This window comes from Sorex fumeus, unplaced genomic scaffold (assembly GCF_029834395.1).
Source record: "Sorex fumeus unplaced genomic scaffold, SorFum_2.1 ptg000064l, whole genome shotgun sequence".
Classification (NCBI taxonomy): domain Eukaryota; kingdom Metazoa; phylum Chordata; class Mammalia; order Eulipotyphla; family Soricidae; genus Sorex; species Sorex fumeus.
This window is the reverse complement of record NW_026606121.1, coordinates 5,774,818-5,794,642: the sequence shown is the minus strand read 5'-3', so window position 1 is coordinate 5,794,642 and position 19,825 is coordinate 5,774,818. Positions and strand designations below refer to the sequence as shown.

Sequence of the window (19,825 nt, the reverse complement as noted above, 5' to 3'; positions counted from 1 at the left end):
CTAAGAGCCTCGATGATCTGCCCTCGATGATTCTGACCCCGCAGACCTTGGGGACAGCTCCGGCACCCCGTCCTCACCGCAATCGGGTGACTGCTCGCACTCACGGCCAGGCATGAGGTCAGGGCTGGGGACGGGCGACAGGGGACGCCGGGGGGGCGCCAGCCTGCGCCTGACCAGCCTATCAGGGTCAGAGGTGCAGAGCAAGGGGGGCACAAAGTTGGGCAGCAGGCGAGGGACCCCGTGAGACCCCCACAGGCGTGGCCACAGGTCCATCTCACCGTTGTGCAGGAGCACAAAGTGGCGCTGTGACAAAAGTGGCCGCATCCTCTGGCTATGCAAGCTCTTCTGGAAGGTCTCCAGCGCCAGGTCTTGGGGAGAGGGGGTAGAGGAGATTAGTGGGGAAAAGGGGGGATGGGCAGTGGGCAGTCTGAGCTGCAGTGAATCTGGGTGGGTGGGAAGGCCCCAGGGAGGTGGCGGCTGCCTCTTTCCCCCTTTCTGCAGGACAAGGATAGGGGTTCTTGGGATGTCGGTGGGGGGAGCGCAGGGAGCCTCTCACCTAGGGTCTCCATGACCACTGTGGGGATCACGTTCTTCAGGACTTCACAGTTGGTGTGCAGCGCCGGGTTTGAATTCATCTCCAGCAGCCACACCTGTGCCAGACGCAGCTCAGTGATCCTCGCCGGCCCTGGCCAGTGGGAAGCTGGGTCCTCTGGGCAGACTGGCCCTGGGCAGGCTGTGTTTTCTGTGGCCTCAGAGCATAAGATCCCATGGGTCTGTCTTGGGGGTGCCCCCACGGCAGGAGTCACACAGCCCTCTGGACACATTCCCCCCGCCCCCCGGGAATGGACACAGAGGCCCTCTAGGGTACTGTCTGGTGGGCCAGGGTGGGCCCAGAGAGCCCTGCCTCCTACCCTGCCCCGAGGCTCCACCCACCCCAGGCTTCCATAGCACCTTGAAGTTCTCATCGATCAGAAAGTCACAGCCGATGAGGTCAAAGTAGCCGAGTTTGCACTCCAGCTTGGATCTGACGGCCAGGAAGCAGTGCACCATGATCTGCTGCATCCGCCTCTGTGGGGACACAGGCTGCTTCTGGAGGCCCCATCCACCTCCCAGGCCCGGTGACCACAGCCACACCCTCTCCTGCTCTGTCTGGGAGTCTCGGCAGAGACACCCGCTCACATGTCACAGGGAGTCAGCGTCCAGCAGCAGAACCATTCATGCTTCACACATCAGGCCCCCTCATGGAGAGTGAGTGCTGGCAAAGAACTCTTGAGGAGTAGCGGGCTCGGAGCCAGACAGACACTCGAAGTGACGGGGAGCTCAGTCTCTAGGCAGCCCGCACAGGCTTTCAATGGAGAAAGCGAGGCAGAAAAAAGACATGGGGTGTGGGGTGGGCGAAATGTCAAGGGAAGAGCACCCGAGGGGCTTGGGGAATGGGCAGCAGCTGGGGTGAGATGGGGCTGAGACAGAGGGGACAGCAGGGTTGGGGCAGCGCTGAGGGGACAAGCAACCTTGTTGAAATGAGGGTGCTCCTCTACAGCTGCTCTGGCTGAATCGGTCATGGTGGCACTCTGACACCTGTCCTGCTAGCATCATCTGGGCACAGTATTGGCAGTTTGAAGGGCTGGGGGAAGCCATCAGCTGTCAGGAAGTCTGGATTGGATTGGGTAGGTAGCAGGAGGAGTGTGGAGTCGACTTGGTTTGGTTTGGGGCCACACCCTGTGGTGCTCGGGGGACCACACACCCCATACCCTGTATGGGGTGCTGGGGATCAAACCAGGGTCGGCCCAGTGCAAGGCAAGACCTGCCTGCTGTCCTATTTCTCTGGCCCTTGGATGTTTGTTTTTCCAGGTAGAGTCAACCTGACTGGCTGATGGAAGGGTGGAACTGTGAGCCGCAGAGTGAAGGGTGACCTCTTGGTGTGGTGAGACTCTAGAAGGACGGAAACCTCATCATCTGAGAAGGGGAAAGGTCTACAGTGTAATGGATGAGCTTGCTGAATGTATGTGCTTGTGTCTAGTGAGAGTATGAGGGAGAGTCTGTGAGTGCACACGTGTATGTAGGCTTGTGTGAATTTATAGGTATGAGCGTGTGTATGCATTCAGAGGCTTATGTGCACATGTGTGAAAGATTATTTGAAAGTGGTTGTGAGCTGAGCCTGTGTGTGTGAAAACATATGTGAGAGTGTGTATGTGTACGTATGAAATTGTGAGCATAGGAGCACGAGTATGAGTGCATGAGTGAGCTTATGAATATTGTGGGGAGTGTGTCAATGCGTGAGTGTGTGAGCATGTTGTGAGTGTGAGACTGTACAAATAATATGAGCATGTATGAATATGTGGGGGCCACGTGATATTATTCGTACAGGCTTGAGTTGAGGGAGATGGTCAGCACGGGCCAGTGACGTGGAATCTTGAGCACACAGCTGGAAATAGGAACCAGGAGAGGCTCCTGTCCACAGCCGTGGAGCACTGCTGGGCCTGAGTACCTCACCAGTGGCCCAAGCACTGAACCTTCAGTCTCAACAGCTGGACCAAGTCTCACCAGGAGTGTGCTATGACCTCCTGATGTTGCATGGGAACCACCCAAAGGAAATTAGAAAACAAAAGTCAAAGCAAGTAGAAGGAAGGAACATGTGTAATGGAGTGGATATAAATGGAGTACTAAAGGGAAAATAATAGAGAAAATCCATGAAACAAAGACTGGTTGGTTAAAGGGTTCTATAACCTTTAGCTTGTCACCTGAATAGTGAAGTAAAATCAAGTTAATAATTAGGGGCACAGAGATAGTTGAACAGATTGTGTGTCCATTGCATGCAGAGGGCTGATTTGACCTCAGCATTGCAAGGTCCCCAGAACTACTGGGAGTGACCGCCCAAAATAAAACAACATAAAATAATGACAATCAAAATTCCCACAAAGAAACATCCAGAATCTTCACTGGTGAATTCTTGCAAACATTTAAATAAATTATTGTTTCACACACTCTTCAAAAATGAAGGGGAAGCGGGAGCATGTCCCAAGCCAGACAGAGACAAGAATGTTGTAGATGAACACAGCCTCTGCATGTTGACACAGAACCCTTGGCAAACCCAACTCAACAACATGTTTAAAGAAAGCATCAGAGCCACATCTGAGTGGGACTTAGCCCAGAAAACAGGTGTGAGCACTGAGTCGGTGCACTCCAGCACCTCCACAGGATGAAGCAGTCTGTGGTCTGAACAGCGTCCTGCTGTCCAGACACGTACGGGAGGACTTGGGCCAGAACAAACCCACATCGACCTGAGTGATTTTTTTCTTTTTATTTCTTGGACCACACATAGCAGTGACTGGGGACTACTTCTGACACTGTGCTCAGGTTTACTCCTGGCAGTGATTGGGGATCATGTGGGGATAGGTATCGAATCAGATCAGGGTTGATTGCAAGCAAGGCAAGTACCTTAACCCCGGTACTCTCTCTCCCTGCCCTCGATGTAATGATTTTCAACAATGTGCCAATAGAATTCTCTCTGATAAATGGTTTTAAGACAATGGGATGTCTATGTGTAAAAGAAGTGGGACTTCTACCTTATACCCCAGGCACAAAAACTCACAGTGGACCAGAGGCCCCACAACTTAGAGGAAAGCATTGGCATTTGTCTACAGATTCTGAGGCATGATCTCTAAGGCATGAATAAAATTAGGTAGGATGATTGTCACAAAAATGAAGAAATTCTGTACAAAATACGAAATTACCAAAAAGGGAGAAACCAAGACCCAGAATGGGAGAAAGTCTTTGCAAATCACATTGTCTGCTAAGGTCCAGTATCCAGAGTAGAAAGAGCTTTTGGCCTAACAAAGGACACTAACAAAGGGTTTGCATCGACAGTTCTCCGAACAAGATCCAGATGTACAAGTCCTCAGAACTTCCTATGGAACATTGAGCCTATTGGCCAAGAATTGCTTTGAGGGTCTCCCACACCCACCCTCATAGAAAAATCACATGAGGGAGCACCTCACACTCACTGGCTGCTACCATTAGGAAGAACCTGTGCTCACAGACAGACCCGTGGGGAGACCCTCAGGACAGCAGACAGTCGTGGCACAGGCCTGCCCTCAAATTCCCAGGAAGGTACCCAAGAAAACAGAGGGCACACCTCCCTGAGGAGGACGTGCTCAGCTCCCAGAAGTACCACCCAGACAGTGAGACCCCCACGGGCTGTCCCTGCCGCGGCCACCCAGAGTCCGTCCACCAATCACAGCCAGCCAGCTCCCCCCCACTTGCCCTTCACTGTAGCTGTGGAGCCCAGACTGGGTGCTGTGGGAGAGTAAAGTGCTGAGTTTGAACTCAGGACCCCACAGCTACAACACATATGCCAAACGAAGGTGAGCCAAGTCCTTGGCCTATAGGGTTTGACTTTAAAAATGGTGGATTTGGGACTGCAGAGATAGGACGGGGGTCTAAGACGCCCACTTTGGACACGGCCGAGCAGTTTCTTCCTCAGCCGAGAGGAGGAGGGGCATTGCATCAGCTGGTGGTGCCCACAGGCCATGCACACGTGCACACCCTAAGGCAGAATCCCCAGGGCTCTAAACCACCCCTCCACCCAGGATCGAAGCCTCCGCGCACCGTGAAAGTGGTGAAGACCCAGTCTCTGGGGAGGCCCTTGGCTTTGCGGAACTTGTCATTGATGTAGCGGTTGAGGTGCTCCATGCTCCATACTGTTTCCTCTTTGAACATCATGTAGAGGGGGCTCTTCTTCTGCATGAACTGGGGGCACAGCAGTGCTTGAGACCCTGCTCCCAGACCCCTGCCACCCCACATGCACCCCCACCTACCACATCTCCCGAAGATTCCCACTGGGCCCCTACTCGCCCCCTTAAGAGTGTTCTGTGGTGGGCTCCAGTTCTTCCTGCTGACCACCTTCATTCCTGCCCCCTCCTCCTGGCTGGAGCTGAGCTGTGCTGTCCACAGACAGCCTGGCCAGTTCTGTGATACAGCTACTTCTGGGTAGAATGACTTTATTGGAGGGTGAGGGGGGCATCCTCCACGTAAAGAAAAAATGGACTTCTCCAGAGAGACTAAAAAGAAAACAGTCGGGGCTGGAATGATAGCACAGCTGGTAAGGCGTTTGTCTTGCATGCGGCCGACCCGGGTTCGATTCCCAGCATCTTGTATGGTCCCCCGAGCACCACCAGAAGTAATTCCTGAGTGAAGAGCCAAGAGTAACCACTGTGCATTGCCGGGTGTGACCCAAAAAGCAAAAAAATATAATAAATAATTTTTAAAAATGGGCTGGAGCGATAGCACAGTGGGTAGGGCATTTGCCTTGCACACAGCCGACATGGCCGACCCAAGTTCGATTCCTCTGCCCCTCTCGGAGAGCTACTACCAAGATACTACCGAGAGTATCTCATCCGCACGGCAAAGCCTGGCAAGCTACCCGTGACGTATTCGATATGCCAAACACAGTAACAAGTCTCACAATGTTACAGAGCCCGCTTGAGCAAATCGATGAACAATAGGAGGACAGTGACAGTGAATAAAAAAATAAATAAAAAGGAAACAGTCTTGAAGTCTAAAGACGTGACTACAAGGTAAAAGAGGAACAAGGATGCCCCAAGGTGGTGGTTCAGCAGATTGCAACCTGATGGGGTTTTTTTTGTTTGTTTGTTTGGTTTTTTTTGGTTATACCTGGCCATGCTCAGGGCTTACTCCTGACTCTGTGCTCAGGGATCACTTCTGGTGGGCTCTGGGCTCAGGGATGCCTATGTGATGTCAGGAATCAAACCAGGGTCAGTCGTATATGAAACAAACACCCTACCTGCTGTACTACTGCTCCAGTCCCTGCTCTGGGTTCTTGTGGAGCGAGAAATTCAGTGTACCAGTATAGGTCTTTTTTTTTTTTTGCTTCTGTTTTTGTGCCACACGTGGTAATGTTCAGGGCTTACTCCTGGCTCTGTGCTCAGATATCACTTCTGGAGGTGCTCGGGGACCATATGGGATGCTGGGGATTGAACCAGGGCTGGCCTAGTGCAAGGCCTTATCCACTGTGCCCTCTCTGGCCCGTGTTCTGGCTCAGAAGCAGGGGATAAGGAGCCCTTGGAAGAAGTGACCTGAGCTTATTTACCTTGCTGAATCCCACCCTGTTCTTTCTGTTGGTTGGTTACACCCTAAGAGGTCATTCCATTGGAGCAACCAACCTAGTTGCACATAGGTGATTGTGGAACAACCAGATTTGTAGATGTCTTATATGGGCACATGCGATGAGGCCATCAGCCCTTATGCAAAAGAAGTCAGTGATGGAACCAATCAGGCTGGCCATGCAAATCAGAAGCTGTGGCATTATCTCCAGCATACCCATCGTCCTTCCCTCTCTGGTCTCTCCCTGCTCACTTCCTGCTGGGGCCCGGGAGGCCAGAGCCCTGGTGCACCGCATGTGCTCCAGAGCAGGTGTCTGTCCCTTACCTGGTTGGTCAAGTGGCCGCTGAGGTCTCTGGAATGGGGGTCATAAAGATTGAGTGTGAGCCGAGCATAGCCGTGGCCGAAGAAGATCATGTAGGGTACTGTGCAGGCAATGAGCAGGTAGGAGCGCACGTCAAACTTCTTTCCGTCCAGCAGCAGCGGGTTCTGGATGTACCTGGGGACACAGGGGCACCTCAGCAGCCTGGCCACCTGGGCTAGGTGCGCACAGGACCCTCTGCAAAGAGGATGTCTCCAAGCCAAGGCAGCTCAGGGACCAGGAGAGTCCTGTGCTGTGATTCCAGACCTCGATGCACGTCGGGGTGCCCTAGGGTGCAGCTGTATGGGGGTCTGGGCAGGTGGAGCCTTGTTGGAGGGTCTGCCTGCAAGAAAGGGGTGACGTGGGGACGCCTGAAGCGGAAGGGGGACAGGACAGCTCAGGAGGAGGGGACTGAGGCAGCAGCATGGGCAACAACAAGAAGTGCTGGGTGGGGTGGCAGAATGAGAGTACAGCCCCCATTTTTGAGGGTGGTTTGCCTCTCCGTTCCCCACATGAATCTGAGGGTCCGGTCTTGCGCAGAGCCGGGCAGGACTAGGGAGTGCCCTTCTCTGGCCTGCAGCCCTAAAGGCTGACCTGGCTGGGTGAGACTGGTCTTCCATAAGGGCAGTGCAGGGCCCAGGCGTAAGGGACAAAAAGACGAAATCCCATGTCCAGGAACCCTGACGGCAGCCCTCCTGCCCTGTGACCCAGCACACCCATGACCCCTACCCGTGCCCACACCCGCACCCAGCTGGGCACACAGGCCCAGTGGACAGCTCTGAGCTTTCCATGGCTGAGGGCTTTCTCTAGGCCCTGTGGCCCCATGAGCCCAGACAACATGGGGTCCAGGGTCCGCTGTGTTCTGAGGGTCTCTGCGGCCTAGCACCTCTGCACCACTCGAGCCTGTGGCATTCGGACCGGCATCTTGCGGAAAACGGGGTCCTCCTCAGCGCTCTGGATCTTGGCCTGCAGGGCTGCGATCTCCTCCTGGCTCCTGAGCAGGAAGATGCCTTTGCCTTGGTTGGAGGCCGTGGGCTTACAGATCCACATCTGGGTGTCTGCCGGGAGAGTGGCCTGAGCCCAAGACCTGGCCCAGCCTGAGTCCGGACCTCAGTCCTGGCCCCGCCCTCCTTGCCCTGGCTCCGCCCCACCAGTCCATACCGAACCCCTGGTCACGGCCTCCCAGCCCTGGCACCGCCCTCCCATCCCTGCCCCACCCGACCAGTCCTTACCCACACCCCTGGCCACGCCCTACCAAGCCCTGGACACACCCTCCTAGCTCTGGCCCCGCCCCACCAATCCTCACCCACCCCCCTGGCCCACCCTCCCAGTCCTGCCCTACCCATCAGTCCTTACTCACACCCCTGGCCACGCCCTCCCAGCCCTGGCCCTGCCCTCTCAGCCCTGGCTCCACCCCACCAGTTTTTACCCATACCCCTGGCCATGTCCTCCCAGCCCTGGCCCTGCCCTCCCAGCCCTGGCCCTACCCCACCAGTCCTTACCCACACCCCCTGGCCACGCCCTCCCAGCCCTGCCCCACCCCACCAGTACTTACTCACACCCCTGGCCTCGCCCTCCCAAGCCTGGCCCCGCCCTCCCGGCCCTGGCCCCACCCCACCAGTCCTTACCCACACCCCTGGCCACGCCCTCCCAGCCCTGGTCACGCCCTCCCAGCCCTGCCCCATCCCGCCAGTACTTACCCACACCCCTGATCACGCCCTCCCAGCCCTGGCCACGCCCCACCAGTCCTTACCCACACCCCTGGCCACACCCTCCCAGCCCTGGCCCCACCCCACCAGTCCTTACCCACACCCCTGGCCACACCCTCCCACCCCTGGCCACGCCCTTCCAACTCTGGCCACTCCCTCCCAGTCCTGAACTCGCTGTCCTTTTTCTCTTTTGTGGGGAGGCCTCCTCAGCAGCACTCGCAGAGAGGCCGGTGGGGGAGCACTCCCTGCAGTATTATTGAGATCAGAGATTTGGTGCGACAGATTGGGGGCTGCCAGGGTCCCATGCCATGCTGGGGATCAAACTCAGGGCTTAGCGAATGCAAGGTGCCTCCAATTCCTTTTGAACAACCACCTCTCCTCACGCTGACCACACGCCTCCCAGTCCATGGCCATTTCCTCCAGAGCTTACCCTCCCAGCCCTGACTATGCCCCTCGTACTCATGACCCCCTTCCAGTTATGGTCACGCCCTGCAGATCTGGGCCACGCGCAGTGTGGCTCAGACTAAGGGAGTCCCCTGCTGAGTCCCGACTGTACCTGTCCTGGCCACACCACCTGAGCTGGCCACCTTCCCCCCACCTTGGCACCATCAGCAACCTTCTGAGGCCTCTCACCATCAAACAGGGTGAAGAAGGCCTCTCTTTCCTCCTTGATGTCCAGGCGATAGGTTTCTGGGAAGAAGTCCTCCATTCTCAAGACCCTAGGGAGAGGCATCGGGGAGGTGAGGGCGGGCCCTGCCGCCCCAGGTCTAGCTGGCCTCTCTAGGCCAGGCTTGGGGTCAGGGCAGAGTCAGCAGAACCCAGGAGGCATGCGTCATGCCAGGTCTGGGGCATCTTGGCACAGTAGGCCATGTTGCCCCCTCCCACCAGCATGTCTCTACACCAAGCAACTCCAGAGCACCTGTGCAATGCCCATCTCCGAGCTGGGTGACCTTCCACCAGGCTTCAGCAGAGGCCCCTGGGCTGTGTGTTATCTACCTGAGTGAGCCTGCATAGCTCCTCCATGGGCGAGGACACATCCCTTCTAGAGCTGGGGAGACGCGTGACCAGGGGACAAGGAGGGTGGACAGTGGGAAGATGGTGGGTCTGTGACAGCAGCAGGTGGGGTGGGGCAGGAGCCAGTGGGTGGCCGCTGTCTAAAGCACTGAGTGGTCAGCTGGAGCGGGGGTTGTGGGGGCAGCAGCAGGTATGCAGTGGCGGCCAGCCTGAGCAGGCAGCGCACCTGGACTGGGTGCCAGGGGGCGTCTTGTTGTTACGTGAGTACTCCCGGAGCACGCTGAGAAGCCCGATCTTGGTGGTCAGGAGCTTGTTGTTGGGCAGCTGATAGAGTAGCTGCTTGCCTGCGGGGGAAGAGCCCGGGCGGATGTGGCGGCCAAGGGCCAGCGCCTGGTCAGCACCGGTGCCCTGCACACCTACCTTCCCGAAAGCTGCAGTAGTTGGCCCTGCTCTTGACCTCACACCACTTGAGCGTGTAGTCCTCACGGCGGCTGTCCTGCGTGCGCCGCCAGCCCTTGCCCTTGCAGTAGGAGTTGATTCTGCAGGTGGGGACGGCGGTGACCGGGGGCGGGGGGGGTGGCCAGGGAGGAACCTGGGCCAGGTGGGGGCACTCACATTGCTGCTCCGTTGCTGCCTCCGATGTAGAAGAAGGGGCCCTGTTCTGGGCGGGGCAGCGACTTCTCCTCTGTGGGCACCTGCCCGTCTAGAAGGGTGGCTGGAGGCTCGGCAGCTTCGGTGTTGTCTGGGGCGTCTGTGGGGAGCGGTGGTCAACGGCGGCAGCTGGCAGAGGCTCCTGCCTCCCGCGGCCCGTCCAGCACCACCTGCATCATGCTCCAGCGGCCTCAGCTGGTGCAGAGGCTCTTCACTGCTGCTCCCCATCGACTTCTCATGGGCCCCAGCTGAGGGCAGGCAGATGGGTGCTGGTCAGTAGCCAGGAGCACCTCCCTGGCAGCCAGAGAGCCAGGGGCAGGCGCCCGCTTACCAGCCCAGCGGGAGCTCCTTGCAGGGAGGGTCCGGGGAGGCTGTGGCTGGGGGCAGGCATGGTAGGGGGGCTGCCCTAAAGGGCAGGGTCACAATGTCCATCGTGACCTCATAGGCGACCCCGCAGCCGTGCTTGCAGGACGGAGCGCTGGGGCTGCCGCATGTCAGGACCCACCCCTGCAGGCCTTGCCCAGGGCCCGCCCTGGCTGTCCCTGATGCCCTGGACAGGCTGGGAGGAGCCACCCAGGGCAGTGTGTATTCACCTGGTGCCCGGGGAAGGCCCCCGATGACCCTGGGCCTCTTGTTTTTCTCTGGTCCAACCTGGGCCCGAGTAGGTGGGTCCTGGCAGCAGCGGATAAAGTGGGAGCGGACACTAGTGGTGGGTGTGGGGGCACTGGGGTGGGGGCAGCCCTGGGAAGATGCTGCCCTGGCCCCTCGGTGGGTCCTCCGGGGGGACCGAGGTCCCAGCCCTTGGCCCACACACATGCTCAGACCTGCCCTGACCATCAGGGGCCTCGAGTGAGGGGACAAGACTTGAGCATCTGTTGGTGAAGGCCTCCGGCTTCCTGGGCAGCTGTGGGACCTGGCGCCTCGGGGGGCTGGTGGCCGGGCTGCATCCTGTGTGTCCTGGACCCGGGCCCGCTCACGGGGTCTGTCTCTCTGGCGGCAGCGGAGTCTGCGGCGGTGGCGGCGGCGGCCTGCGTGGCACTGCCTGGGGCCTCGGCGGCGCCGGCTGCAAGGAGGCTGTGGTCACTAGCCCTGGTGGGCGGGGCCCTGGGGTCTGGGTTGGGAGAAACTTCAGAGAAGTTTCTAGTTTGGGGACTGCTTCGTGGTGGTGGTGGGGATCATTTTATGGAGATTCAAGAAAACAAGCCACTGACAGGAAGGCTGAGTCAGGGTGCTACAGCACTCCTGCAGCCCGAGTACCCCGAGATACATGTAGAGCAAGCCGCGAGGGCAGCAAGGGGATCAGGCAGTAGGGGTGAGCAGCGGAGCTGCCCCTTCTCTGCGTCCCTGAGTTAGGCCAGGGAGCACGGATGAGAGGGACACCGGCTCTTCCTGGCCCTGTCCACTCCCATGACCAGCAGCAGGGCACAGGAGCCTGCCACATCCTGCCACACCTCCCACCTGCCAGGGACAGAGAATGCAGCAGCCCCGGCAAGCTGGAGTGAGGCGAGAGGCTCCAGCAATCCAAGGGGAAGAGCATGACACTCACAGACACAGACACAGACACACACACAGACAAGCACAGAGACACACAGACATACACAAACAGAGACACAGAGACACGCACACAGACACACAGATACACAGAGACACACACAGAGACACACACAGACACACAGACACTCACAGACACACACAGACACACAGATAATCACACAGACACATAGACCCACAGACACACAGACACTTACACACTCACACAAACACAGACACACACAGATCCAGACTCACATGGATATATCTAGTCACATGCGCACAGAGAGGCACACAGAGAGACACACAGATTCATACACATACCTACATAGATCCGGATTCATCAGATATATCCAGTCACATGTACACACGCACACAGACGCACACGCACGTACGTGTATAAACCCAGAGCCATACATTCATTCACCTGTATTGCACAGACACACATGCATGCATGTATGTTCAGTACATGCTCACAGACGTTCCCAGACACACACACACACACACACACACACACACACACACACACACGACCAGAGGGACCAAGGACAGGCTGGGCTGAGACTGGGGTGGGGCACACACAGCCAAGGCCCGACAGCCCCAGGAGTCACCATGCAGCTGTGGGCGGGTGGTGCTGGCAGGGACATGGGTGGGGAGCACGATGCTCTGTGTGAGTGTGGGGTCTCACCGAGACCCATGTGCGGGATGCCCGGGCTCCGGGTCAGATACCACCTTCCTCCCACAATACTGAAATCACACAAGTGGTCGAGGGGTTGTGGGGGGCGTCTGGTCCAGTGGGGGCAAAGCTTTGCACCCAGGGGTGGTCTTGGCCAGGGTGGCTCTGAGGTGCAGGGCATGACTTAGGACCGCAGGCCAGCTGGAGGGGCACAGGGCACTGGCTTTGTCAGGATTCTAAAACCGACTTGTTACCTGCTCAGGTAAAAGGGACGGCAGGTTGCGGCGCCCCGGCCAGATGAACCGAAGGCCCCCGGGCACCTGAGGAGAAGGCCCAGAGAAGGAGAGGTCAGTCTCGGCCGGCCGCCTGCGGGGAGCCCACGGGGCTGGGGTGCTGACATTGTGCGTCCAGGGCACGGAGGGTTCACGCAGGTCTCGGAAGGCTGCCTGGCTGGGGAGGAGGCCCCGGGCCTGGGCGGAGGAGCTCGTCCAGGGGGCCTGCGTGGGGCAGGGCGGCCCCCCTTCCCTGCCTGGCCTGAAGGCAGGGGGTGGGCCTTTCCCTGGGACTCTGGGGACTCTGCACACAGGTCGCTCTGCCTAGCCATATCCCGCCTCCCCCTGGCCTCTCCCTTCTCGGAATCTGGAGGGGACCCCCAGGGCCTCTGGGGGCAGGGAGCGGGCTCCAGACTGCAGACTCCAGCCCTCAGCCCGAGGGACCCTCTGGCCTGGCCTGCCACTCCCCTCACCTGCTCTCCAGCCTCAGGCCTGCCCTGCCCGGGAAACAACAGTGGGACCTGGAAACTGTCTCCCGGCAACCTGGGCCCAGGGGCCAGAGGTCAGCCCGGCTTGGGCATCGAGCTGGGGAGGGCCAGGCGGGCCAGGCGGGGCTGGGATGCGTCAGCTCTGCCTGAGAATGAGGCAGTGTCCAGGCAAGTGTGGGGCTGGTCCCCAGGGAGGGGCGGCTGGGGCAAGAGAGGGGTCCCCGTAGGGAGGGGATGCGGGCAGCTCTGCCCGGGTCCGTGAGCTCACAGGACTTCCCAGGCCTCTCTCCACTCTGGGACCCAGCTGGAGGCCCCCAAGGTGGTGCCAGGATGGGCAGCACCCTCCACTCTGACCCTGCGGAGGTGGTACCGCAGTGGGATGGGGTCCCAGAACCTCAGTGGGCTGCCGAGCTTGGAGCTCTGGTGCTGGCCCCACCTGCCCTGGACAGTCCCCTGGTGCTGGCACTGAAGGCTGTGGTGCCAGATGGCTGGCATCCGGCCCGCGGGGAGTGCAGGGGGCAGGAGATCCCACTGGAAGCAGGTGGGAAGGCAGAGGGCCCTAGCCACACGTGGGTGTCCCCGGCTCTGGGGCAAGTTTCTGCACCAGTCACCCAGACCCACGCCAGGCAGTGTCCCCGTGGCCGAAGGCCTCTTCTTGGCTCCCACACAGGGGCTCAGTCCCTACCCATCCTCTGCACAGGCCATGTCTCCTGCAGGTGTCCCTCAGAAAGGATGACAGGGAAGGGGGTACAGGGCCGGACCCCTCCCACCAACCTGGGGAGGAGTGAGGGGGGCCCCGGGGTCCTGGGGGAGCCCTGGAGCAGTGAGGGGCTGTTCTTGTCACTTTACAGAACCTGGACTGGAACCTGCAGGGAAGGAAGAGGCTTTGTGGGAGGCAGGAGCAGGTGGGATCAGGTGCAGAACTTTGGGGGCAGCTTCCAACAAGGACAGTGAGTGGACGGGGCTGCCGGGACACCAGTCAGGCCCACACTGGGCTGTGTGTCCCCCGGTCCCTGGCCATGGACCTGGGGCATGGGGAGCAGATAGTCCCTGGAAGGAGGAAGGGGCTGCCCGTGTCCTGTGCTCGGGGCCCTGTTGGTGTGGTGCAGGTGGGATGGTCCCAAGCCGGGCCGGCAGTGCAGGTGACACCTTCATGACACTGATTTTCCTTTAAGCCGAGTCAGAACATTTACTGCAGTCCAAGGGCCCCCCAGGTGGGGAGATGGGGCTAGGTGAGCCCGCGGGGGATGTGGGGTTCTCAGGCTCTGGGGCAGTGGACAGTGGTGGCGTGTGGACGCTGGGGCCGCAGATGGATGGCATTACCAGACAGTATTAGACAGAAGGACGCAGATCTAACCGTGTCTGGTAAGACACCCATCAGCAGGCTGTGCAGATGGAGGCTGGTGGTAGCCACAAGCCCACCCTTTCCCTGAGCAAGGGGGGTCCCAGCTTGTCAGCACCACCGCCCAAAGCCTGACGTCTGGCTGAGGGTGGCTCCCGGCAAACTTTGGCCCCGTGCATCAGGCAGTAGGGGACAGTCTGACCTGAGCCCTTACTTCCTGGGCAGCTTGCTGCTGCTTCTTGAATGGCCCTTGGTGGTTAATGAGTAACTGCAGGCGCAGGCTCAATGACCCCTCCCGTGGGAGAGGCTGGGGACCGTGGGGCTGTGTGCAGACCTGGGGGCCGGGTCCTGGCTTCGGATCAAAGGCATGAAACAAGGGCGGCCTGGCTGGTGGTTTCACTCTGCTCTAGGCACGCTTGTCTGCCCACATCCCGTCCCCCGAGATGAGAGTGGCTACTGCCCAGGCACCAGGCCGGTCAGTGTCAGCCCTGTGCATGGGGCCAGCATCACCCCTGAGCTACCCACTGTGTCTCTCAGCCGGATTGAGGCTGCCTGGCCCTTCGCTGGCCGCAGGTGCCTGGCAATGTCCATCCCTGGAACCCGTCAGGAAGGTGGGGGCCCAGCCCAGAGGCCCCCTCTGAGAGGCCCTACTGTGGCTCAACCAGGCTATATTCTGAGCTGCCGTCTGTGAGTGCCGGGCTGAGGCTGAGGCATCTGTGGCCGAGTCCTGGTGAACTGCGGGCCGCCTTTGAACATCGTTACCAGACAGTGTTAGAGCTGAGCCGTAAGTCCAGCACTGTCCGGTAAGATGCCCACAGAGGCCCCGTGCCTTGCCTGAGGGGTCTCGTGAGCTGCAGGGCCAGGTGGATGCGCTTCTTCCTCCCGGGTGTGGCACAGCCCCTTCCTGGGTGCCAGGCGGGTCCGGAGGGCCTGAATGGGGCCGATCCCCACCGGCATCTGGGGGCCTGCGGCCGGGCGGCCTGGTGCGTGTGGAGCCCCGCTGTCATCATTACCAGGCAGTATTAGAGACCACACACCATCCAATGCTGCCCAGTAAGATGGCGCCGGCTGCCCCGAGTGGGTTTGGGGCCGCCCGCCTGCCTGGTCAGGGGTGTGACGTGGGTTGGTGGGGCTGCCCGGCAGCTCATGGCCCCGGCCTGAGGTACAGCTGCAGTACTGAGGTGTCCCAACATCCACCCAAGAAGCCCTCTGCAGCGGGGGCCCTGGGTCACCTTCCTGTCCAGTCCACCCAGCCCAGAGGGACAACCCTGTGGACATGGGGGCCCGTGGGGTGCAGCAGGTCAGGCGGAGGGGCTTCCACCGCAGGGGCCAGTGGAGGGAAGGCCAGCCGTCAGCCCAGCCCTCCTGGGGGCCCTCCAGCTCTGTCCTGGACCCGTCCTGCTCAGGGGAGGAAAGGGAGGGGAGCGGAGGTGGCCTGGCCTCAGGCAGGGCTTTGGGGGTCCCTGGAAGTCTTGCTAGGCCATATCCCTGGGGCCCCTGCCTGGCCCTGCAGGAGTTGGAGCCTCCAGTGAGCTCGTCAGCCCGGCCCTTCCACACTCGACAGTTTGTGGCCCCCGAATGCAGAACACTGTGGGGCCCCTTGGGGCAGCAGGCACCTGGAACCCCAAGGGTGGCAGCTCTGTGGTCCCGCCTGCCGAGGACTCACCCTGGGGCAGAACCTGGGTCTGCAGGTCACGCGGTGGGGGGCTGCAGGCGGGCCTGTCCCCCAGCTGCCCAGGGCAGGGCCCCCCAACCCCACCCCTCACTGCCCTGCTTCGTCCTCGGGACAGCACACGTTTTTCAGAGTTCCAACCCTCGTGGACGTGTGTGGGCTCAGGGTGGACCCCCCCTCCCGTGCCCGGTAGTCCCTGACGCTCAGGCTCACCTGCGAGCTCGTCAGCCTCGAGTGCCCCGGCCCTGCGGCCTCTTATTTCTGAGCACAGTCGGCCCGTCACCTGCTGAGTTCAGGTTTGGGCCGGGGAGGTGGTGGGGCTGGTGAGAGGAGGTGGCAGCCCCCACGTGCCATTCCCGCCCTGATGTCCCCAGTGCCCTTGAGTGAGCCCCGAGGGTAGGGACCCCACAGACCGGTCTGTGGCCAGGAGTCACCTGCCACCTTCAAGGTCTCACCTGGAAGGTGGTGATCTCTGGGACAGATGGACGATGGAGTCTGAGGGCGGGTGAGCAGGAGAAAGGCCCCTCCAAGTTCCGGGACAGAGTCCCACACGTTTCCTGCAGTCAGAACCTGAACACGCAGGACTGACCGGAGAGTCCGGGCCGAGGCGGGGGTCGAGGCCTGGGCGCCTGCCAAGCTCCGGCAGAGGAAGGCGTGTCTGCCCTGCTGAAACGGGACAGAAACCAGCCTAGCCCGGCCCCGGCACCCAGGGTGTCTCTGCTCAGCCTCTGCATTCCCTCCAGCCTGCTGGAGCTGGGGAGCCGTTGGGCCGGCCCAGCCCAGCAGCCTCCATGCGGCTCTGGAAGTGCACACCTCCCTGCAGGGACACCTGCCCGTGGGCGTTCCCACCTGCACGGCCCTGGGTGCGGTGGGGTGGGGAAGGAGCCCGGTGAGAAAAGCTAAGTCGCAGGTTAACCTGCCCAACGGGCCTTAATCAATGGTGAGGGCCGTGCAGAGAACAAAGCGTGAAACCCAACCCTGCTCCGCACTGGATCAGCGGCCGCCACTGGGCAAGGGCGGGTGGGGCAGCGAGGAGCCGTGGGCGGGCGGCGGGCAGGCGGGCATTTCTGTAGCTTCGGGAGCTGCCGCCATTTCTCGGGCTCCACAGGCTCCGGAGCGATGGGACTCGCCTCAGGCCTCCCCTGCAGGTCGTCCAGAACGCTCACAGACCGGCTCTGCAGACCACGGAAGAGCGCCACGTCTCATGCTTGCTTTGCATTTTCATAAACGCAAGCCCATTTGCTTAATTCAGCAAGTCACTGATGGCTCCGACTTCAAGCATCGGCCCAGGTCACTAGAACAGCAAAACACAACGACCTATTTTTCCAGATGCCACTTAAAAGGGCCTGAAACGCTCCCAGTGGATTAATTAAAACGCCGTGTTCTTATGCCCTGAGGTTTTGTTCGAGAACAATGAGCTCTGTACTGCACCTCAAAACATCAGCTTCCCTTCCCTTCTCTCCCATCTCAGCTCCCCGAAACTAAACTTTCCTCTCTGAGGAAGCAGGATAGACCAAGTGCTCAGCCTCCTAGCGCACGTGTGTGGCCGCAGCTGCACTGCCGTGTTTACACAAAGGGTCTTCGGGGTTGGGAGCAGTCTGAGCCCCTAAACTCTGTGGTCCCTCGAGCACCCGGGTGCTGACCCTCCAGGACCCTAACCTCGGCCTGGCCAGCGGGCATCGCCGGGACCCCCGCCCCCCCACCCCAAAGCGTCAGAATAGACTTTGGATCTAACCAGTCCTGCACTGGGCGGGAGGCGGCTCTGGTGCTCCACAGGCTGAGACTGGCAGGAGCCCACAGCCCCCGGCCAGGGGATCTCCCGCGTCCAGCTGAGAGGGAGCCAGGGCACCATGGCCATTGTGGGAGAGCACATTCCAGAAGGTTCTGTGTCTCGGCAGGAAGCAGGAGCTCACCTAGCTGGGGCTCCTGAGCTCTGCAGGGCGAGGGGTTGCCTGTGAACCCCCCCCCAACACGAGGTCTGGCCGCCAATTTGGCTCTGTGGCCCCGCACCTGCCCAGGCCTACTCTCTCCGCTGAAGCCCCCCGGCTTCCGTTGTCCCCCCAGCTTCCGCTGTCCCCACAGCCTGCAGGGTGGGTGCGGGAGGCCCACGGAGGGAGCGGCCCTGCTCCCGCCTTACCTGCCCAGACAGGATCCGACAGCGGGCGGGCTCCCTGCCCAGCGTGCAGGGACGCAGACCCGGGCTCCTGAGAGCTCTGCGGCCCCGTTGGTGAGGGGCCTGCAGGGCGGGCGGGTGGCGGCGTGGGGTGGCTGCGGGAGAGGAACAATGCCGCTCCTCTGGCAGGAAGAGCAGGGCAGGGAAGAGAGGCCGCCAGGGCCTCCTTACAAGCAGCCCCACCCCGCCCCACGCAGGTGCCTGCTCCCGGACCAATCTGGGCTCCAGCCCTCCGACAGGTGTGTCCCCGGGCTCCCATAGGCCAGCAGGGAGCCAGCCAGGTGACGCAGGCCCCACACATTCCTGCCCCCCTGCCCGCCAGCCTGGTGGAACAAAAGCAGGCCCAGCCTCTGCAGGGCCAGAGCCTGCGAGTGGCCTGAGGGGCAGCTCTCGCACCCCAGTGCCCCTGCCCCGTGGGCTGCGGCCTCCAAGCCAGGCAGGAGCCCAGTGGGTGGCCGAGGCAGCCAAGTGCACCCACAGATCCTGCCCCTGGGGCAGCAGCCCTGAGCCAGGCCACGCCAGGGTTCAGTAGCAGGAGGGTCCCATGTGTCCATCAGGGAGAGCCCCTCTGCCTGAGGGGCTACAGTGGCCTGTGAGAGCACCCACTTCTGCTCAGAGGCACCGGACAAGGGCTTGGGGTCTGGAGGTCTGAGGGTCCCGTGTGGGGCGGGGAGGGCAAGGCTGTGGCCCCTTGACGGCTCTGCTCCCAGCAGAAGGGCGTCTCGCGCCAGCAGTGGGGTCGTAACGTGCACGGAGAGCACAGTCTTTCCAGAAACATCTCTGCAGGGAGCTCTGGGCAGCCACACAGCGGGGCTGCGGGGTCTGGCGAAGTCCAGGGCCTCACATCCAGAAATAGCTGTGAACACGGTCTGGGCTGACCCAGAAGCCACCCAGGCCTATGCACCCCCAGTCAGGTCTGCTCCCGCTCAGTTTGACCTGGCCTGGCCTTAAGGGACCATGCGGGGTTGGGGACCCTCTCGAGGCCAGAGTGAGGGGGGTAATGTGTCTGCAAGAGGCAGGGGCAACCTCTCTGCCTATTCTGATGGCCAGAGGCTGTGAGTGGGGGCGGGCCTGCTCCACCTCCCAGCAGAGCCGGCAGCCTTTGTAGTGGGGGGGATCCGCCCCCCCTCACACCCTCCTCGGCCCACTCCAGTCTCACATGCCCCTTAGCCTCTCCTCTCAGATGCTGTGGGGACTTAGTTCGGACATTCAGGGTGAATGCAGGGGCTGCAGAAAGCAGTGCTGCTGCACCTGGGTGCCACGGTGGGCTCGCTAGCAAGGCTCTGCGGCAGTTGAGGCATCACAGCCAGCAGCCCGTGCACCCTAGCGGGCAGCCAGACCACACAGGCCTCCTGAGGGTCCATGCCCACACGCCCGCCCTGAGGTTGCGCAGGGTCACGGGCTGTCCGAGGGAGCAGAGTCTGGAGCCGGGGTCCAGGAAGGTGAGATCACGGCGGTACTACAGGGGCCACACACTGGTGTCTGGGCAGGGACATGTCCCCGTCCGTGGCCCTGGGGTCAGGGGCATGGGGACAGGGATGTGGAATAAAGGGGTGTGGGGTGCAAGGGAGTGGGATACAGGGATTGGGGTACAGGGGCATGAGTGTAGGGGTGTGGGATACGGGGTGGGGTGCGGGGGAGGGTGTAGGGGGTTGAGTCAGGGGGCATGGGAAAGTGTCAACACTTGAGGTGGGTGAGAAAATGTCCCCACACTGAGGCTAGACATGTCAGGCTGGGGGCAGTACAGGCCTGGGGGTCCTGCGCTCAGTCCCCCGGGCCCAGCTGAGCTGAGCCTCCCTGGGCGGGGCTGCAGGACA

General features: G+C 60.7%; 1 protein-coding gene across 1 annotated transcript; it reads right to left on the bottom strand.

The window, feature by feature from the left end:
- On the bottom strand, positions 1–19,372 carry TTLL10 (tubulin tyrosine ligase like 10). Its single transcript, XM_056128330.1, has 15 exons — positions 19,260–19,372; positions 17,973–18,071; positions 17,860–17,918; positions 10,769–10,918; positions 10,026–10,103; positions 9,820–9,955; positions 9,625–9,743; positions 9,431–9,548; positions 8,824–8,909; positions 7,368–7,539; positions 6,448–6,619; positions 4,609–4,749; positions 952–1,068; positions 557–650; positions 1–368 (listed from the first exon to the last, which is right to left on the bottom strand). Exons 1-15 carry the CDS (start codon positions 19,370–19,372, stop codon positions 1–3), a joined length of 2,022 nt encoding a protein of 673 aa, XP_055984305.1.
- Positions 19,373–19,825: the final 453 nt, after the last annotated feature.

Coding starts and splice junctions, on each gene's coding strand:
- TTLL10 (XM_056128330.1), bottom strand. CDS start 19,372: ATGGACCCTCAGGAGGCCTGTGTGGTCTGGCTGCCCGCTAGGGTGCAC. Junction 18,072..19,259: donor GAGCCCACCGTGGCACCCAG/GTGCAGCAGCAC, acceptor CCCGCCCTGCAG/GCCCCTCACCAACGGGGCCG. Junction 10,919..17,859: donor GGGGGGCTTCAGCGGAGAGA/GTAGGCCTGGGC, acceptor GCCTCCTTGCAG/CCGGCGCCGCCGAGGCCCCA.